We start from the raw sequence: 20,918 nt of genomic DNA, 5'->3' as shown, positions 1-20,918 counted from the left end.
TAGGGTGCTTGGGAATGGCCAAAATTTGTGGGAACACCCTTGCTTAAAAGAATGATAGTTTACAAGTATATATAATATATATTTGACATTTGCACTTTTTGAGAAAAATCTAGGTTTATTTTTTTTAGCAAAACTAATGCGGTCAAAAGATTTAGCTTCATATTCTCTAGCATCAGTACATATGCTTTCAAACTTCTTAAATAGGAGAGGAGAAAAGAACCCACTCTCCATTAAACCTTCAAAATTATAGGCCTCTAGCCTCAGCTCTTGCGATCCTTCTTTGCCTTCGTTTTCGCTTATACTTATTTGAAGCTCAGGGTTCTCGGAATGAGGCTCTCCTCCTTAGTGGCGTGCACCCTTTTGCTACTACTACTAGTACTGTCCATCACAGCTCAAGGTAACCCTAAAAGCCATTCCCCATTCATTTGCGTTGCCTTGCTTATTGAAATTGGTTGCTTAGTTTCTTTCTTCTTCTCCAGGGATCCATGTAGAAGCACAACCATATGATGCCTTCAACATGCGAACATATGTGAGCACTAAAGCTATATTTCTTTTATTCTACTCTGCGTAGAGCAGTATATTGATTCAGTAGTTAGTAAAATTGTTAACTTCTTATTTTCAAAAAAAAAAGAAACAAATATTGAAAAGATGTTTTCGTGATTGATAATAGGAAAAAGGGAGTTTGATTGAAAGTGCTGATGAGGGTGCTCTATGTGGAGAAAAAGGACGTTGTCTGGGTACTATTATTGGGAGAAGGCCTTCAAGGACTATGAGGGGAGTTCGCCCCAGATTACCGAGGTTTCATGAAGATTATTATGGACCTGGGGATCACAAGTCTAAGCACCATTAGTTGATCCTCAACTTCCTGCCCTCACATCAAACTTCTTCTTTATGACTATCTCTCATCTTTTATTTCTCTCATCTTCGAGAGTTAGCATGTCCTGAATGACCTCCGTGCAAGAGCGAGTGTGAGAATTAGTAATTTTATGAGCATCTTTGATGTAGTTTAACTATATGGTACAACAAGAGCACTTCTATGATTTTTTTTTTTTTATATGTATCCAAAACCTTCCTCTCTCTTTTTCTCATTTCATTTCTCATTTCTTGATAAATCGATGATGCCAAACTGCACATATGAAAGTCTCTCAATGCTTATATTACTCTCATGCAATGAGTTCTTAATGTATATTATTGTATATCACTTTCCTAAAGCATTCTAACTCTTGGTTGTCCATTCATTATATGCCATCCTTGGTATGTAGGAAAAGCACCAAGCAATACGGCAACCACATTATAGGCTGGTGATTTAGTTGGGAAAAAAAAAGACTGCAAGGTTCTACCATTAACCAGACCCTCCTTTCCACTCAAAACCTCATGGTCATCCATAGAGAGAGAGAGAGAGAGAGAAGCAAAGAGGCAAAAGTTGACCGTGAAAAGGACGCCATCCAAGAGAATTAAGTTGATGGCAGCTGAGAGGACCTTATTCGTGAAGCCGCTCATCTATTGGCATCTCTTCCACAGAGTCGTAGGAGGGACGAATTATTCTCCCGAAAAGACTTCTATAATATATTCTGAAGTACAACTAAAACAAATAGCCCGGAGTAGTACTGAAAGAAAGATAAGAGGTTGGACAGCGCACAGAAAATGCTGCAGGTTTCAAGGACGAGTCCCCTATTTTGTGCAAGCACCAAATATTCTATTGCTGCTATGATACTAATATCATGTCGAGCATTTGATCACCTAGCGATTTGAATAGGGCCGAGACAAACGAGCTCCAACATTTAAGGAAAAAGGGACGGAGCACCTGAGGCAAAATTAAAAGCGATCGAGGTCTTTTGCGATGGATTAGGTGCATAATCGTTTTCAACCAGGGTAAAAAAAATTGAGATATGAATCAACACAAGTTCACATTGCAGGATGGTTCGTGAACTGAGCAAAAGAGATGGTGATCTCTCTTAATTGTGGGCTCATGAGCATATTGTAGGTCCTCCTTCCAAGCCAGCCAGTGCTCACGACTGATTGATAATGATAAAATAGTTAAAAAAAAAAACGAGAGAGAGAGAGAGAGAGAGAGAGAGAGAGAGAGAGAGAAATGATGTTATTTCTATGTTTCATTAGATTTGACACATCTCATGAATTAGATATATTGGTGTACAAACTTCATATAAAAAAATAATATAGGCAAATATATGATCACACTAATAAATAAAAATATTATGGGTGATATGGATTATTATGTGCTTCCTAAAATTACTCTAACAACATCATGCTAACAAAAAAAAATAATATAGGTTGATACAGAATCACGCTAATAAAGAAAAATATTATGACTGATACAGGTTGTTACATGATCCGTAAAATTATGTTAACAGATAATATTACTAATATCCGATTGCCAGGGTTGCAGTCAAGATATGGTGTAATAGGACTACCCTATCTGGGGGATCAATGCCATGTTAGCTCAATCATAGAATATAGCACTCTACGTGCCCATGTTCGCATCCATTACTTTATAGAAAGGTGTGTCAGTGAATGGACTCAGGAAAAGGTTGACAGATTTGAGAAGCTGACGAAACAGATGGTGGAAAGTCATCTAGGGATGCTTGGTTGGTTATGTTACATTCTTAGGTATCTTTCATGTTTCTTATATTGTTACTCGGTTTAGATAATTATGTTAATATTCTTGGTTAGTTAGAAAATCCTCGGGCAGATGTTAAAAAGAAAAAAAGAAAAAAAAAAAGCCACCATGCTTACTGGTACAAGTAAAAAATTATGACATGTAAACTCTTTTTTTTTTTTGTTACATCGGCAGCTTATGCTAGTCTCGCATGAGTAGTGCCATCTGAATCAGAGGACAAAATACTGTACAAAAGATAGAGAAATAGATACAGAGTGGTTGATACATGAATTCGCATGTTGGTTGTTGAAAGTCATTTGACTAGCTCAACAAGAAGAAAGGGAAAGGGAAAATTTACAATGAGGGACAATATCCATCAAAATTTAGAATAGACGCCTGGAACTTATAAGGAAATGGGCTGGACCGGTGCTGTCCAGCTAGAAATCGTAGGATATTGGGCTGCCACGTATGGGCCGGCCAAATTATCTAAAACTAAAGGCGAAACGCTGGCGCGCGCGAAGCCAATCACAGCCGCTTCTTCCTGCGGGCCTCGTTCATCGAGCGCCACAGGAACAGACGGCTGTGATTGGCTGCGCGCACGGCCACGTGGTGGACGCAGTGCAGGGTATAATTACTCGGTGCTCTTCCAGGCCAGCAAAACCTGAGCGTGGAGAAGGATGCAATCCAGAGCTGTGATGGCTTCCTCCACTCTTCCCGCCCCACACCACCACCACCACCACCACCGAAGCCGCGCATCAGCTTCGAATTCCCTCCGGTTTCGCTCCCGTCGCCCGCTCCTCAGTCCCCCTTCCCTCCGTGGATTCAGACTCCGAGCCACCGCCGCTGCGCTAACCGTTGAGCCGGTATGCTTCGCCTTGATCCAGATTCCAAAAGTGGAGCGTTCTTCTTATGTCCAACTCTTTTATATCCAAGTAGGATCATAGCGTGACCGTTTAATGGTTGGTCTATAGCATTCATTTTAGATATACTGGTAATTTGATGTTATTTCTCAATGAAATCTGTTTGTGGTTGTTCTAACTGTTTGATAACTTGAAGTATGAGGTGGGTTTATGAAGCAGGATTAGGTTAGGGTTGTTGTGTGAAAAATTTGAATGCAAGTCTTTGTGGCAAATCATTTTTTGCGAGATGATGGTTTCTTGCGAGCATTGGATATTTGCACGATTGTTATCATAAACAGTTTTCACCAACACAGGGTGCAGATGTTTGAATGGCTACACTTCCGAGAAATGGAAAAAGACCTTGACTTTCGCATAAGAAAAACTCTTAACAGCTTCTATCCATGGGCCTTCTTTTCCTTCTACTGTCCTCACCATCCTATTACTTGAATTTCACCAGTTGGAACTTGACTTAGGTCTTAGGATCATGCAGGTAATATTTTATGTTGAGCATTGTTCTTTGTATTAGTAACTGCCTTTCGCTCTTTTTTTTTTTTTTTTTTTTGGATTGAGCAAAAATGCAATTGCTGCTATTCATTCTCTCCAAAGTGTGGAAACATGAATGGATCCATGCAACAAAGAGAGGAAATTCTGTCTGGTAGCTATCATCTATTTGTGGTTTTATGCACCATCTGGCACAGCCGTGTCTTTGTCGCTTCAGTTTGCTGTTTGACAGAATTTATTGAATGCAACATTTCTCACTGCAGCTGTAAGCTTTCAGACATAATGTAAGCCTGCATTTCATTTGAATCACTGGGACATGTTTTACTTGCATCATATAAACTTTAACTCGAATCACCTTTTTCTTTTTGGCTGCATGTCTTGGATTTTTGTTATGTTCTTGCTGCTTTTCCATGGTCATGTAAAATTATATGACCTGTTGGATTTTTCAGGATACTCAAGTAAAACAGGACTCTTTGGAGCTTGACTTGCTTGCATGCCCAATATGCTACGAACCACTGACGAGAAAAGGACCCTCAGGATTAAATTTGTAAGTATTAACTTGTGTTTGTAACAAGGAAAAGTTCAGTTAAACACCTGGGTTTTGGCATTTGTTTTATCTTCTATGAGCTGCAGGCCAGCAATCTATAGGTCTGGGTTCAAGTGTCTGAAATGCAACAAGTCATTCTCCAGCAAAGATGTCTACTTGGATCTGACTATTACTTCAGGAACAAAAGAGTACAATGAGTTCAAGCCTACTAGAACCGAGCTATTTAGGTATGATTACGAATATTTTCCTTTTACATCTGTTTTAACTTAATGACTTTACCTTAGGGGTTTGGGCTGGTATTAATTTTTTATTTTGCTCTGCTTATCTATGGTTCCAAGATAGTTGGGATGAGGATTGTCAGTTTATTATGGCTAAACGTATGAAATTGAAGCTCTCAATGTCATTAACAACCATGCTTCTTCTTAATGTCCAATTATCTTTCTCAGTTTTTGGTTTTTTTGTATTCTGTGACTGCAAGTGCTTCACGTTGTGTTGAATTTTTAATTGCTGATGTCTTTTTTTCTTTGAATTGCTTGACTATACATTAGAAAATTAGAAATGCACATGTGATATTTGTCGTGTATAGAAGCTTATATCAAATTTAGCATTGTTTCATCACCTTTTTGTTTAGTGAATTCTTACTGCTAGATATACTCATCAGTAGACGAAGAGTTTTGTTCCTTGAGAAATTTTCACCTGGAAAATCATAAGATATAAGAAATATATGAATCATGTATCGGGCTAAATTACCCAGATTTTGCAAACTGTAGTGATTAAGAATGATAATAAATTACCTGTCTCTTTACAGTGTGCCTTCTTCCGCTCTGAATCCTAATTTTACAAATTTTAGCTGTTAGGTTTGACAAATCTGCTTTCAAGCTGTAAGAAGCTTAGTCCATCCAATGCGAAGATTATGAATTGCACTACTTTTAATAGAAAATTACATCCACATTGCTATTATTGTACATGATCCAGTAAAAAGGCAATATCATTGAGAAATAAGAATAAAAGCAGAGGATGTGAAGCATTACCAACAAGAAGAATCAGTGCAGCCATAAGCCTGAAATGACGCCAGATGCACTTCCACAATGTTTGCCAACCACTGGTGGTACCTCCATCTTTATGAGAAAGAAGCCACCGTATAGTCTTTCCACCAAAGAAAATGATGTCTAAGCCAACGTTATAAATTACATGATCTTGTTTATTTTACCACAAAGATATATGGTTCTTGTTTAATTAATTCAGTACAAGAATCTAAAGAAAGGCACTGTTTGGGGTAGCTCTCTCACCTCTAGTTGCCAAATGGCATGTGCATGTATTATTGGAACAAGGTGTGAGGGTTCAACTGGATTATGTAGTAAAATTTTGCTTAACAATTGTGAAGCATTCTTATTAAACTTGTGTTCTTGATAGGTCCCATTGCAGCGTAAGCCTTTGTTGTTGATTTTGTTGCTGCTATTATTTGTAATTAGTAGATTGACAATGGAGACCCATAAAGGATGAATTCTTATATCAAACTAAAAACATGTGGGTAGTCTGGCAATATGAGATTGAAGGAGTGCGGAAGACTTGGAAAGGATGTTTTCCCTCAAAGATGAAATGAAGAGATTTGTTAGATGTATTTGTGTTCGTTGGACATTTCTCGTGTAGTTTTTGCATGATGTTTTCTTATTCTCTGACTATATAATATTCTCACCATGTTGGTGGGCACACCTTATTTTTCCATTTCTATACATATCCGGTCTTTTGGAGGTATAATTTGCTGACTATGTGCTCTTTATCTTTTTCTCTCCCTTCCTTTCTGATTATTTTAGGAGCCCAATTGTCTCATTCCTCTATGAGAGAGGATGGCGCCAGAACTTCAACCGGAGTGGCTTCCCAGGTCCTGATGAAGAGGTTGTTTCCTTGCCTTTTGTGCTTCTCCATGCCTCCATCATATTTTTGTTATTAAAAAATTCATTTGAGAAATCCTTCGAATTTCATTGCCATTGTTTAGATAATATTTTCTATACTTTTAAGCATATATTGTAAACTCTGATTGATTATAAATGCCACTATATATCTTTCCTGTGCATAATCTATTTTTCATGATGCAATATAAAGAAAACACATCTGAGAAATCCTTCCATTGTCATTGTTTAGATAATATTTTCTGTGCTTTTTAAGTATCTATTGTAAACTCTGATTGATTATAAATTCCACTAGATATCTTTCCTGTGCATAATTGTTTTTTCATGATGCAACACAAAAAAAAAAACACTTTACTGTCTCACAAATAGATCAGAATATCATTGTAGTGGAGAGACTTCAAATGATTGACAAATTTCAGGTCTGTAATTGACTTTGGTAGTTCAATATGGCTCAAGAGTACTTCAAGCCTGTAGCAGGGGGTCTGCTTGTAGATGTGAGCTGTGGGAGCGGCTTGTTTTCAAGAAAATTTGCGAAATCTGGATCTTATTCTGCTGTTATTGCATTGGATTTTTCCGAGAATATGCTTCGCCAATGCTTTGAGTTCATTAAGCAAGATGAAACTCTTTCCACCATGTAAGTGTATTTCTTATCATGTTACCTAGGTTATACTTTTGTCTTTATAAAACATCTTGTATTCTAAAAATTCAGTTTAAGGATTAATACTAGTTTTTAGTTTTATATGAACTAATGCGGTGGCTGTAGCAGACTGTTGTTGTGCCTCACCATTGCCACAATGATGAATATATACAATTAAAATGTGTTATATCCTTTGAGCAGGCAGGTTGATTCATCATTTCAGCTATATTTCCTCAATAACTGTAATTCTCACTTCTTACTCTTCGAATATCATCAGTTACTGGTTGCAGAAGCAAAGGCTTACCTAGATAAATTGCATGCCTGACCCCTTCTGGAAAGAGAGATTTAAATTTTGTGCTTAGATGATGGGGCTAGTGCTTTAACTTAATGAATGGAAAGATATGAATGTTGAAATCAGAGAGGTTGGGATGCCACAATCAGGAAGCAAAGGTAGTGCACAGTATGTGATCCTCAGTTTCTCCAGCCTTGTTCTGTTACACATGAATGTGCCATGGAAGAGGCTACTTATTGGGTTGTCTAGAATCTGTCCATCTTAATGCCCAAAGAAAGTTGTAAAAATCTTTGTTCCTGAAGAAGGGCCATTTTATCATCATTAACAATTAACATTATCTACTGCAATCTAATTATTTGTTGTACTTTGTTCTTTTTTGTATAATTGAGTTGTACCAATTCAAATGTAAGAATGTCTACTATAGCATTGTCTTTTAAAAAGTAAAAGGTGGTCTCTTTGGGGACAGTAATGTTCACCTGGAAACTGAAAATTAATTTATTAAATGTCTTGCGGACCAATTTAACAGAAATAATCCTATTTGTGGTCATTTGCTTGTCTGCCTTGCTGACATTCAGCTGGCTGGTTCTCCTGCTTGGTTTTAGTGAATGAGTTGTGCCCTCTAATCTTCTTCTTTTGGATAAATCCATCTGCCTGGTGGCAATGTGACTTTTATTTAAAATTTTTGACTAATTATGGACACCATCATAGTGGTAATTTCAACTGTACCGTGAACCTTACTTTCACTTCCGCATAGCTGAAATATTTAGTCTTTACTAATGTCTTTGTTTGAAATTTACAGAAATCTTGCTCTTGTAAGGGCGGACATTTCCAGGCTCCCCTTTGCATCATGTTCAGTTGACGCCATTCATGCTGGGGCTGCCTTGCACTGTTGGCCCTCTCCTTCCAATGCAGTAAGTACTCAAACACGTCTTTATTTTTATCATTTCAATTTTTCTAGTGCCATCTAAGGAATTTCTCAACATTAACGTTTGTCATCCCATTACATGTTTATGAAAAGCTCTAATTGGCTCTTAATTAAATTATAGTATAACCAGAACTTTCATAATCTAATATGTTATTGAATGGTGATATTCTTTAGTACTTCCTATCCAAAATAGGGCACCTAATCATATACAAGATAAGAATGATGACAGGACTGACTTTATAAGTCACGACAACATGCTAAGATATTGACCCGTAGTATTAGATCAGATCATTACAACAGAAAGGGATATGACCCATGTGCTGGAGTTAGCAAACCACAGTACAAAGTTCTTGCCACTGGATGATATTTTTTTGTTCTTATCAATGACAAGGGATTTTCTTATGCTACTTTAGCTTCTTGTCGAAGCTGCATGGACAAGGATACAAGAAGCGAATTAGGACAGATATCCAATTGTTTGACTCGACAAGAGGGAGAGAGATACTGGGATACTAGAATAACATACAAATTTAACTAAATTATATATTTATACCTTTAAAAATATCTGCTTAAACATTAAAAAAAAATGTTAAAAAGACATTGTTTGTTAAGGTTTCTATATACATGTTTCTCATTCAATCTTCCTTACTAACTTAAGAATATTAGCAAAATAATATTTTGCAAAATTGTTAATACCTACATCCTTAACAAATCTCGAAAAAAGAAACTGCTCACTCATTGTTGGAAGAGTTCAACTCTCTTCCAATCTTTAAAAGTGGCTACCAATGAACTTCATAAGTATCCAACTATCCGATGACTATCCTACTTGGATATTTATCTGATATAGATTTTTTGAAGCTGGAGGCTAGTGTCCAGGTAACACTGCTTCTCATATGCACCCTGCTTCTGTTTTTGTGCAGAATTCTTCTCTCCATAGTTTTTCTTTTCTTTTATTTTCTTATTGTAACATAATGATTTTAATTATATTCACCAGGTTGCTGAAATAAGCCGTGTCCTGAGAAGTGGCGGTGTATTTGTGGCAACCACCTTTTTGTCATCTCCTTTAAATAATCCATTCTCTTCTGAAGCTTTGAGGCCTCTCAGACAGGTAGTCAGCCACTTATTTACTGCACGTTCCATTATACTGCCACTGAGATGAAATTTTCATGATTGTTGCAGTTCTTTGGGCAAGAGAACAACAGCTATAACTATTTTACTGAAAAAGAAATTGAAGACTTGTGCAAGTCCTGCGGTCTCATCAATTACACAAGCAAAGTACAAAGGTCCTTCATCATGTTCTCTGCACAGAAACCATGACACGGGAGTTGAAATTGAACTTCATGAAAATTTTGGAACAGTATCAACTCTGAAGTACTTGTTTTAAGATGACATAAATGATTAGAACATGGGACTGGAAAGAAACAAATAGTTGGAGAAGTTGTTTTAGGTGGTTAATTGACAGAACCAAGAGACCCTAGTGAAAACCATTTACAAATACCATTTGTAACTATATATGCACTTTTTGAACTGGTCGGTTATGACAATGTCATTTGTTTTATTTTGAAACATCATGTTACAGGGATAACAGTAGAGGATACTAAAGGTTATCTGATGTATTTCTTTGAGAGAAGGTGGTATCTGATGTATTACCAGTTTATAATCAGTTAATCACATTACCAAATTGGGAATTTATCATTAACGGTGTTCTCAATCGCATTTGTTCTTTTTCTTTGCTACTAAATTCTAGCAGCATCTATATCGTTATCATTTTTTTCTGCAATGTTGTTGCAGCAGATTTGGATACTACAGGTTGAATGTGGGCTTGGCTGAATGTACGATTCATGGGTACTACTACTTAGAAATGCTTGCAGCTCATTCAAGGAGTGTTTGATGATTGACTAGGACCTCGTTCACCAATGAAGTACTTCTATTGAATTATTTTGCATAATTTTTCTAAAATTATGTGAATCAATTAATACTTCTGGGTTTTGGTTATATAAAGCGCGCGCGCGCGCACAGAGAGACAGAGAGAGCATGGTCTACAGTCATGAGGAGTGCCACCATGACAAAGGAGGATTGATTTAGAATCCTCTCTATATAAACGGTAAAAACAGATAAATAATCTGACTGTCCTTAGTTGTCAGCCAGGCAAAGGTGGAGCAAGAAGTTGGCATTACAATGCAAACTCTTTCACAATGGATATTTGCAATTCCATAGAAAAAAAAAAAGGAACACTGCAACTGTCCTGAAGACCAAGCTGTTGTGTGTGTGCGTGGGACCTGATATCAGATTCCTAGATTATTCTTTCCTATCATGGCTCTTTTAGCTGAGCTTGTCTATCACTACTATGACTGGACCGAGGCGATTATAGAAAAACGTACTGATCAGGGATTCTCTTACCTCTTCTGTAGTTGATTAATTGTTGAGGTGGTTTGTATTTGGTGACTTTCTAGCCCTTGGTTGATCTGAGAGATTATATTCACAGGCCAGTAAAAAACCTGCTGACAATATGCATTATGACTTCTTCCAACTAATGTTCCTATCATTTAATCCAACAGAGAGTACCCTGTTATTATCACCTGGGAAGCCTTATGTTCTTCTATTATCACTTCATAGATGAAATGATTTGTCAATACTTTGAAGTTAGCATGATATGTTCGACATTTCTGGTGGAATCTTCCTGGAAAGTGTTTAAAACTAATTTTTGGGGCTAAAATGCCAACTTTCCCTTTGATGTTTCTAAGGAACCATAGGTTTCAGTGGTTGCAGGTAGGTTTTGGGGGAGATGAAGATTTTCCTATCATGATATATGTTTGCGGCAGCCTTGAAAATAGTATCTAGGGCTAAATTTGACTCATATGAGAATTATTAGCAGAATATGGGCAAATAGTAAGTGAATTGCAATTTTAAAGGGTGACTCAGAATTGATCATCTGAACATGGGATTGTCTGATTATTTTCATTATCCGGGAACTAGGATATAGGACAATGAAGAGATAAAAGACGACACTCATAATAGGATTAGAACGAAGTGTTATATGATTAATATAGACCTTGACATTTAAGGGCAACTACTGTAAGATGGTCCTGTATTATGGTTATAAAAAGGGTTTATGAACGTAAAGTAGTCATGAAAATGCATTAGTTGTGAGACAAAACCAATAAGAATAACTTTGAAAATGAAATGCTTTATGTTGAGCATTGAAGATGCAGGGATTTAGTATGGAATAGTGTAGAACAATTTAATTTGTTATCGACATGCAAAAGCCAAATAAACCAGGTATCATTTTGTGCAGAAGAATAATGTAAAATGAGGAAATTTCTATGATTACCTAGATGCAACTTTTAAGAAAATGATACAAGAAATCTAGTATTTACAAAAAATATATCCTGTAACAACAATATCAGAGAGCACAGACGGCAGTGCACCTATATAGTAGCAAGAATTTAATGTTAATATTTCCATCATTACCAAAATAAACCTTTTTTTTAAAGTTTTCTGGATTTTACAAGAAAAATGGGTTGCAGAATGTATTCTCATCGCTGCTTTGATCTGAATTTTGATAAAGAAAAAGGTAAAAAAAAAAAAAAGGAAAATGCTGAATATCCTATTGCTGTTGCCATCACAAATCAAATTAGTACAAAGCAGTTTAAAACTCTACTCATTTTCTTCTCTGAAAAATTTAGCATATAATGAGACTGGATCTGCAACAATAACAACCAGGTGGTGTTACCCTTATAACAGCAGTTAGTATTCAAGGTAATCCTTGGAAGATTCTGGTTCCAGTCAAAGTCAAAGAGGCCCTTCCCTCTGGTGAAACTAAAACCATTTTAAAATCTTCATCATTGGAGGGTGACAAAGATTTTAAGGTTTTAATAAGAAGAGGTTAGATATAATAGAAGTATAAAACTGAGATGATGACGCGCACGAGTGCTTCTCCCGAGCCTTCCAGCTATGTGTAGAATCATATGGTCACAAGGCACAGGACAGATCAACCCATCTCTCACTCTTTTCGAAGTTTTCAATAAGAAAACAACTAATTTTGCATTCTGATCTCGAGATAATCTGACAATGCCTTGCATATGAGTCTCCATTAGTGTAAGTCATAATTGTCATACAATCCTCTGCACTCAATGCATAAAGTCTCGCACTTGGAATGCCTATTCTTTTTTTTTCCTTGTAAACTAATATACTGAATAAGCCAGACTAAATGCAACATTGTTACATTTAATACATATTGGTTGCATTGGGCTGGGTATTTTATATGAAGCAGGCTCTTCAGTAAAAGATTTTCTTAATAGAAAAGCTTCTAGGAACAAGAGCTTCATAAAGGAACTAAAGTAAAGGTTGAAGATGGCCTTGTGAACTTCTGTCCAGCAAATGGAAGGAATCGGTCCTTCAAAGTTGGCAACAAGAGGGATCTCAGATTCATGAGAAATTTTATTAAAGCTAAAAGAAAAGATCTGTGTTAAGTTGATTGAGGTCATTTGAATAGCAAATGATCTCACCTCATTATGAAGATTCTGTTTCTGGGATCGTAGGGAATATGACATAAAAAATGGCTGATAGAAGTGCTAATAGATAAATTGAAAAGGTAGCATTGTGCCCATGATATATATGTTGGATCTTTAAACAAAGTTCAATAAAATGTTAATCCTTAATTGCCCAAATTCAGATGAGTATACTTATAGTTTCTTCAAAAATCAAAAGCATTGAAATTTTATCCTGATGACCAGTGTATTGTGGATCTATTCATTTTATCAGTACATTGATCTTAATTTATCTTCATCATAAAATTTCGTAAAACTCAGTGGAATTTAACTTTGATTTTTTTTTTTGGTCAAAAAATCAGTTAACCTTATATATGAATAACTTTGATTTAGCAATTTATATATGATTGAGCAACTATTGATTGTAGTAGGTCCGGGGAAGTTATTGCTTCTACAACATCCCTCCTAAGCATTCCATATTTGCTTATCAACCGTGAAGGATGTCTTTGCTTATAGTTAACAGAAAGAGTGGCATCAAGACTCTGGATGTTTTAACAATTAATCTGTTGAGTTTTAAAAGTACGCATTGGAGTTTCTGATCAAGGAGATTGGTGTTGCATAAAAGAAGAATGAGTCTTCATCTTACATTACACCATGAAGCCCTTGGTTTGCCTCACCTGTATATATTTCGAAATGTAGCATTTCTAGACCTTTTGTTTCCACTGCTTCAACCTTTGTATCCCAAGACAATGTAACATCATAGGCATAATCAATCTATCTAATGCACCTATGTTTTTGTAACATTTAAAATATTTAGGGACAAGGATTCAATGTAAAATTTTATGGCAGTAAAAAGACTCCTAATTTTCAGTTCTTTTCATGTAACTATACCCACCTACTCAAGAGCTTGCAGAGGTTCTCAAGAGCCTGCAAACGTTCTATTGAAACCACATATATATTTTATTAATGTCCAAGTGTAAAATTGCTGGAAATGTCCAGGAGACAGCTTAATTAATAAGAGCTCCATTTCATGACTTAGAAGAAGAATTGATTAAAATAGCCTTGGGAAAATTCACATTGAAAGCTTGGAATAGGACTCATATGGGGCCATTGATGCCAGAAGAAGAAAAGAGGAAAAAGGAGAAAGAAGAACTGATTAGCTAGTTTAATAGGAAGGGAGAAAGCAGCAGTCGAGAGTATCAGCTTTTAGCACAGAGGAGATCTGTGTGGAATGCCTTTTCTTCTGCTCATGTTTGTGGGCATATCCTCATCAGAAACTCTGGTTGCTGACCTTGCACAAGCATAGAGCCCACTTCTCTTCTTGCGGACAAACTCGGTGCACGGCGGATGGAAATTTTCCGAGTCTGATGAGCCCATGGGTTCCTCACCTTCCATGACGGTGGAGTGGGTGGTCTCGTTGGCCTCATCGTCGGCATCATGGGGGATGAAGAAGTCCGGACTCAGTTGAAGCGTCTCGCATGTCCTCAAGTATAGGGAAAGATCCTTCTTTTGCCTTAATATGCAGTCCACCTACAGCGAAGTAAATTTAATCACTCCAATGGCAGTCTTGATCTAGAACAACATATTATTGAGCTCTGATTACCTACAATGAAAGTTCTATACCAGTAGAGATTGAGTAGTGGAAAGTTCTAGCCTTTGAGTTGCACTCATGTTGGCTCTTGGCTGTTTCTTGTGTCAAATTCATTATCTAACCATTTAGAAACCAATTGCTGTTCTCAAAGGACTTTTTATTGATCGCATGAACCTGAATTATTCAATTCAGTTGGCTTCCCTTGAATGAATGAACATCCCTTGTATAGTGAGTTACCCAAGTTGCTTGAGCCAGAAACTTGGCACCAATTCTTTGGGTGTTATTGTCATGTTCAGAGTTCATCATGTGCACTCCTTTGCTCTAAAATTACCCCATAAATTTCTTAGCTAAAATGCACGGCAACCTTATTTTCTGCTCATAAATTTGTTCGCCATCAAAGTTACCACAGAATTGGTGCTCATTACTTACCAGGGGTTTAATGTTATAGACATATACATATCCTGTATTCTCTCAGTAAGAGAAAACGTATATAATAGGTTCAATTCAAGTACTAGCATTGTCAAATGAACATTAGGAAGAAAATATAGAAAGCTAAGTTTTTGCTGGATATATCATGGAGAACACTGAGTGAACAAGCACACGATATGCAATATATATATTGAATTTGCTGATTACCTTACAGCCCAGAGAGCAATGGATGTAAGGTTCTTGAAGGCTCCTGTCACAGGAGGTACAGATGTTCCCTGATCCCTTAAACTGTCTGCTCTGAGGCCTCTTCTTAAGGAACACAACCTTGGAGCTATTAATAATATATGACTACAAAAGAGATGAAAAAAAAACAGTAAGAGACTTAAAACCTATCAAGCAAAGAGCTCTCTCTCTCTCTCTCTCTATTATGATATGATCATAATCAGTCAACCAACCTGCACATTAGAACAGTCTATAAGCTTCTCGATGTCCTCCAGTCTCACCACATCATGGTAAACATAACGCCGGACCTGCACCAGCCTATGGAAGCGGTGCGACGGCACGCACTGCGGGCAGATACTAGTGCAGCAATCCAAACAGCAAATGTTCTTCTTCGCGTTCTCGTGAAGGGAACAAGCCGCAAAGAACTTCTGTGTGTCAAGAGCCTCCAACCATGCCGGCTTCCAAATTCCCTAACACAAAAAGAAAGGCTTTCAAGCAAGGTAAATTAAACAAACTCTTGGAGTTGGGAGGATATATAAGAGAGAGACACCCACCATGTTCAGACCAACATAAACGGTGGTACAGTGAGAGAATTAGGAATGGAAAGCTGAGAGAATGAGCGAAAGCGAGAGGGATAGAAGGGTTTGGAGATGGAATAGTATCACTGGAGGAGGGTGGGGTATATATATTTATCTCGTATGGAGCTATATACACTATATTTTGTCCTTGGGGTGGAGAGGGATAAAGAAAAAGAAAGAGGTTTGAGGGGAACGTGGGTGCTGTTTCTAGTGTTTCCCATCTCACTCCCCTCCTCTAACCAAGCCCAAACTTTAATTTCCTCGGCTCCAAAGCACCACCATTGGAGATTAATTCGAGGGGGTGGTGCCCGAGGAGTTTCGGTTCCTTCTTTGCAGCCCATTTGTGGGTGGTGGGGCGAAGAGCACGGTTCTTGACGCTGCCTCGGGCTTCCCAAACATCTTGAGCCCATACCCTTTATAATTAATTTGCTTTACTGAAAAAGATCTAGAAGTCTACAAGACACATCCAAAACAAGCAATTAATTATAACTATTACGATATAGAAACACTAGAAAGTACATCTCTCGTATATCAACGTAGCGTCACCACAAGGTCGCATGACCCGCCCAGAATCCATAATTCACAAAGTTTGCCTAAACTCGTTTTTAGAAAGAAACATGCATGCAGATAAAGGTAGAGTAAATGTTTTGGGGACTCCATGTTTACACGTCGCATTCCAAAATAAAATTTTGGTTAATTGTTTTGATAGATTGGTTAATATTATTTGATCTTGATGTATGTATGTATATGGTATATGCTCTATCATAATAATTAAATTTGCACAAATTATTCTAATCATATAGTTTTACCTAGCACCTATTACAGTTATCATATTTCTAAGCTTGCTACGTTCCTTCCCTGAAGCGCCCCGGCATGGGTATGACAGGCCTACCGATAATAATTATTTTTTTTTTTGAAAATTATGATATCATCACCCCTCACACACAATCTTCATATGATCGATTTGAGCTTCTTGTAGAACTTTATAAAAAAAAAAAAATCGACCAAGAAGTGAACAGAGGGATAAAAGAAATCTTTCAGCAAAAATAAGAATGTTTTAGGTGGTCACATATTACACTTGCAGTACATATTGGATGAGCATTGTGCTATCTTGGAAAAATAAAAATGCAACTCCTTTTGAATTATGGAACTTAACAGATGAGCACAATATATATATATATATATCAAAGATTATTATTATTGCCATTCGCAATATGTGGTGGATCCAAACTGTTTCCAACTAAAATAACGTATCGTGATTCAAAGCACCACTTTGTGGGTCTTGACCCACATGTACACATGGTCGAGTACTCCTAACAGCTTTCTTGGCATCCTCCCTTTCTTATGCCCACAACCAAACTCACCTTTTCCTCTCCCCCACGTGCAGTGCAGCACCACACGTGTGCACGTGTACCTTTTATAATTGAGAAAGGAAGCAGCAAGAGACAGGAGGCATTGGATGCCTAGCACGTGAGGACGGTCCTGACATTGCAAGTGCCTCACGTGCAGGGGATCGAAGGGCCGGTCAGCGTTCCCGGAGTTCAGAAATAAATAAATAAATAATAATAATATTTGTCTCTTTTGTTCTCACTCGGTGTACACACTCTCCAATGACGTGTCATCACTCATCGGCGGTTCGTTTACATCCTTGGTTCATGATATCGTTAATTACACGCTCCATGGAATCCAAGATGCTGTCACACGAAATTTATCTGGGGATACTATTTTTCCTCTTTTCTCCAATGTTGGACTTTGTTCTCTTCATTTTCTTAATGAAGTGGATGAAGTTTTTCTCCTCCCTTCTCTTGAAAATATATATATATATATATATATATATATATATATATATATATATATATATATATATATATATATATATATATATATATATATATATATATATATATATATATATATATATATATATATATATATATATATCAAGATGATGGTAAAATATAGTAAAAATAAATTAATTATCTAAATGGTGGAGGGTTCTCCATCCCATCCCTCAACGCCCCCCCCCCCCCCCCCCCCTCTCCATGTACAATCATCGAGCAGCATGGCAATGAAAATTTTGGTGATTAAAATGTTTTAGTAAATAGTATTGGAGTTTTAATTAAAAAAATTAAAATTTTTTATCTTCTAGCCTTTAATTGTTTTAAATATTTTAAAATGAATGCCTTTAGTTGTGACTCTCCGGAAGAGAACGTATAGAGTCTATAAATAGACTCCTTCGAGTCCGGAATTAATTCTAATCCAATCCAATGTCTCTCTCTTTCTCACTGGCATTCTGTCTTCCGAGAATGTTTTTTTTCAGGCGGAGTTCTTCCACTTTTCAACTTTATTATTTTTATCTTTGCTTCTTTTCTAGGCATCTGAAGAAGATAGTTGGGTCAAACCTCCTCAACGATTGTGCTCATTAAAGGAGGATCGAGCTGAGCCGGGTTGTTGTACCTTGGGGACGAATTATGTTCTTAGGACAATGTATATCACATGCCTCGATCTAAGTAAATACTTTTCGATCTTTTAAATTTATTTTAATGAATTATTCTTTTATAAAATAATGATATAATAATTTCTAGGCAATAATTTTTCCGATAAATCGTGCAAAAATCACTACATTTCACTTACCTTGGTGATTCATTTGAGCTAAACATTAACTTTAACTTGGCTTCATTTGTCTGAAGCCAAAATGCTACATGACTAATGTGTTTATGGTTGGATTCTGGATGCTACAAAGAGCTGGCAAAGTCCCAACAAGACTGGAAACAAGACTGGACCTGATTAATAATCAGGCATGGCCCTGTACACCACACCTACGTGGCCCAAAACGTTTCTACCTTTTCCCAAGATTTTGAAGTGTGTATCATTTTCATCACTGGTCATAGAATTTTCATTCAAGATGTGAGTTATTTTAATTTAAATTCTCATACAAAATGTGAGTTAGCTTATTTTCAACTTCTAGCACAGCACCTGAACATGCTATCTTGGTAACATTGCCTCTGTGATTTGAATTGCAGGTGAAGGAATCTGAACAAGATGAAGTAAAACTTAACATGTAGCTGAACAGTGGGGAAATTTATAATATAATGGTCAGATTTATCAATTGAAATATTCAACATTAAGTTACCTGTGAAAGGCTTTCACTTGATAGGGAAACCATGAAAAAGGCTTCCAAAAGCAACACATGGCACACTGCTGACATTCACTACCTTGTGCAAGTGTTTGGAAGAGGAAGAGCAGCCTCAAAGATTCATCAGTGATAGCTATGACTTCCCTACTTGCTGCGTTCCTGCCATATAGAATAAATCTGTTATTTTTTGCATGTTTATTTATGCAAGAATTTAAACTAAATACCTTTAGTCTATGTTGGATTAGAAGAAGAACATTTCGAAGGAGCTCTCCAAAGTAGCGAAAAAGAAAGATTCTCCACTTGTGAACCTGCAGCAAGTTCTCTTTGAGCAACATTTTTCACCACATGAAGTCCAAACATCTGAATCCGCTTCCACAGCTTCCGAAAAGTTAGTTTTTTGACCTCATAATTATCAGATGTTGGGGTTATATGTTGCATAATAACCATGCGCCTGCCTGTATATTTTTGACATGAAAAGTATCACGAATGCACTTTGCGCAATGTTTGAATGCAGAAAACAGGAGCATGTGATTCTTTGCTCCAGCTTCTTCGAAACAAAAAACAGGTATCTTCACCATGAATTGCTCATTTATTTTTTTCTCGACTGTAATCTTGAGGCAAAAAAAGCAAGCATGCTAGCCCAGGCTCCCAAGACTGTCATTAGATGGTTATAATCATCAATTTGAAGTTCAGCTTCATCTGCAGAACCGAAAACAAATGTTTTTTTTTTCCTCCGAGCTTTGCTGCTGCAAACCTTACCCATTCCATGTATACAATAGCTTTTAAATCTTCCATATGGAACGGGAAGGAGTGAAATTTGGGCCAACTCGAAGATCTTTTTGAGTGACAGAAGCAAACTAAAAATTGATAGATAAAAAGCATGGAAAATTGCCAAAGAGCACGCTTGATAGAGAGCTGACAGCAAAACTAGAGGGATGAGAGACAAAAGCAGAGGAGTATATCTGATAACTAACACAGGCCTTGAAGCACATTTTGGGAACTGTAACTGCCACAATAATGGATGTTCTTTGAACATCTAATCCTGACCTCATAATTCATAAACCTGATAGGGTAATTGGTTCGCCTTCCAGGTATTACAGGACATTTAAGATTGTACTCTTATAGGCATTCAACAATCCACGGCTTTAACCAGATTCATTAAGTCAAATGCACTCAAACTTCACATCTCATAAGCTTATAGAGTGTATCAAGTGGGTTGATACTGGGAGGAGAAACCATTGGATGGTACACCGTGTTCGTATTGGCAGCTGTGTCATACATTAATCCATTTCTTTACTTATTTATTAACTCATTATTTGTTTACACGCATAGAAAGAATAGGAAGACACATTTTATTACTAATTTGTTGATGACACCTTTGACTATATCATTCTAGTCTAGTGGATATTTGCTTTGTGCTACGGTACTTAAAAGCAGCACCGGCGTATTGGATTTATTTGGCCAAGTTTGTACAGTGAGAGTGAGTCTAGATAGATGTTTGGGGGGCCAACATGGTTGCTTCTTGTTGATCACTTGGGATTTGCTTAAAATCTCTTCCCTCTCTAACTCTTTAGTTGTATTTTGGATTGAGGAACAGTCCCTCTCTCTCTTGCACAGGGGCCAGTGATTGGTTTGAGACCTGATCCTTCTTAAACCTTCTTAATCCAAGCTACTATGCACATTTTTATGTACATGTTCCCTGGCAGAAGTACTGCTATGGTAAGAAGTCCGGCATATGCAAGCTGCTTAAAGGAAAACTTGGCATTGGTAACTTGAAGTCTCATATTCAACACAAGGATGGCAATGAAGCAGAGTGTTAAAAGGAAAATTAGGCATTGGAAAAAAATACTAACCGATAAAGAAAAATAATATGGGTTGATATAAGTTGTTACATGATCCTTAAAATTATGCTAACAGCTTTTGATAAGAGTAAAATGGTTGAAGCTCCTGTAAACCACCATAAGAGATTGATACAAGTGCTATTATCAACTTCCAAAGGTTCGAGTATACAAGAGAGATAATTCAGACTACCAAATTGATGGAGAATAAGATCAAGCACTATAGAGACCAAATCAAAATATGATATAGAAAGTATTAGTTTTGCGCATGGAAAAAGAAAAACATGATCTTTAAAATGTAGGTATTGG

The 20,918-nt window shown here is 36.9% G+C and overlaps 2 protein-coding genes and 1 long non-coding RNA gene across 3 annotated transcripts; 2 read left to right on the top strand and 1 right to left on the bottom strand.

Annotated features, from left to right (window-relative positions):
- On the top strand, positions 1-1,912 carry LOC148700714 (uncharacterized). The gene is made up of 3 exons (XR_015971600.1): positions 1-397; positions 480-529; positions 671-1,912. It is a non-coding gene; the product is annotated as an uncharacterized LOC148700714 (long non-coding RNA).
- Positions 1,913-3,256: 1,344 nt separating this feature from the next.
- Positions 3,257-10,024, top strand: LOC103706464 (S-adenosyl-L-methionine-dependent methyltransferases superfamily protein). Its single transcript, XM_008790564.4, has 8 exons — positions 3,257-3,480; positions 4,467-4,564; positions 4,651-4,791; positions 6,379-6,460; positions 6,915-7,108; positions 8,203-8,314; positions 9,320-9,433; positions 9,505-10,024. The coding sequence occupies exons 1-8, from the start codon at positions 3,295-3,297 to the stop codon at positions 9,640-9,642; spliced, it is 1,065 nt and encodes a 354-aa protein (XP_008788786.4). The 5' UTR covers positions 3,257-3,294; the 3' UTR covers positions 9,643-10,024.
- Positions 10,025-13,841: 3,817 nt separating this feature from the next.
- On the bottom strand, positions 13,842-16,254 carry LOC103706532 (protein RGF1 INDUCIBLE TRANSCRIPTION FACTOR 1-like). The gene is made up of 4 exons (XM_089926366.1): positions 15,612-16,254; positions 15,291-15,527; positions 15,043-15,183; positions 13,842-14,345 (listed from the first exon to the last, which is right to left on the bottom strand). Exons 1-4 carry the CDS (start codon positions 15,612-15,614, stop codon positions 14,022-14,024), a joined length of 705 nt encoding a protein of 234 aa, XP_089782492.1. The 5' UTR covers positions 15,615-16,254; the 3' UTR covers positions 13,842-14,021.
- Positions 16,255-20,918: the final 4,664 nt, after the last annotated feature.

Source organism: Phoenix dactylifera, chromosome 11, assembly GCF_051530095.1.
Source record: "Phoenix dactylifera cultivar Ajwa chromosome 11, Ajwa_hap1_PhDact_Kaust_v1.1, whole genome shotgun sequence".
NCBI classification, from domain to species: Eukaryota; Viridiplantae; Streptophyta; class Magnoliopsida; order Arecales; family Arecaceae; genus Phoenix; species Phoenix dactylifera.
The sequence above is the reverse complement of the archived record's forward strand: the minus strand, read 5'-3'. Positions and strand labels throughout refer to the sequence as shown.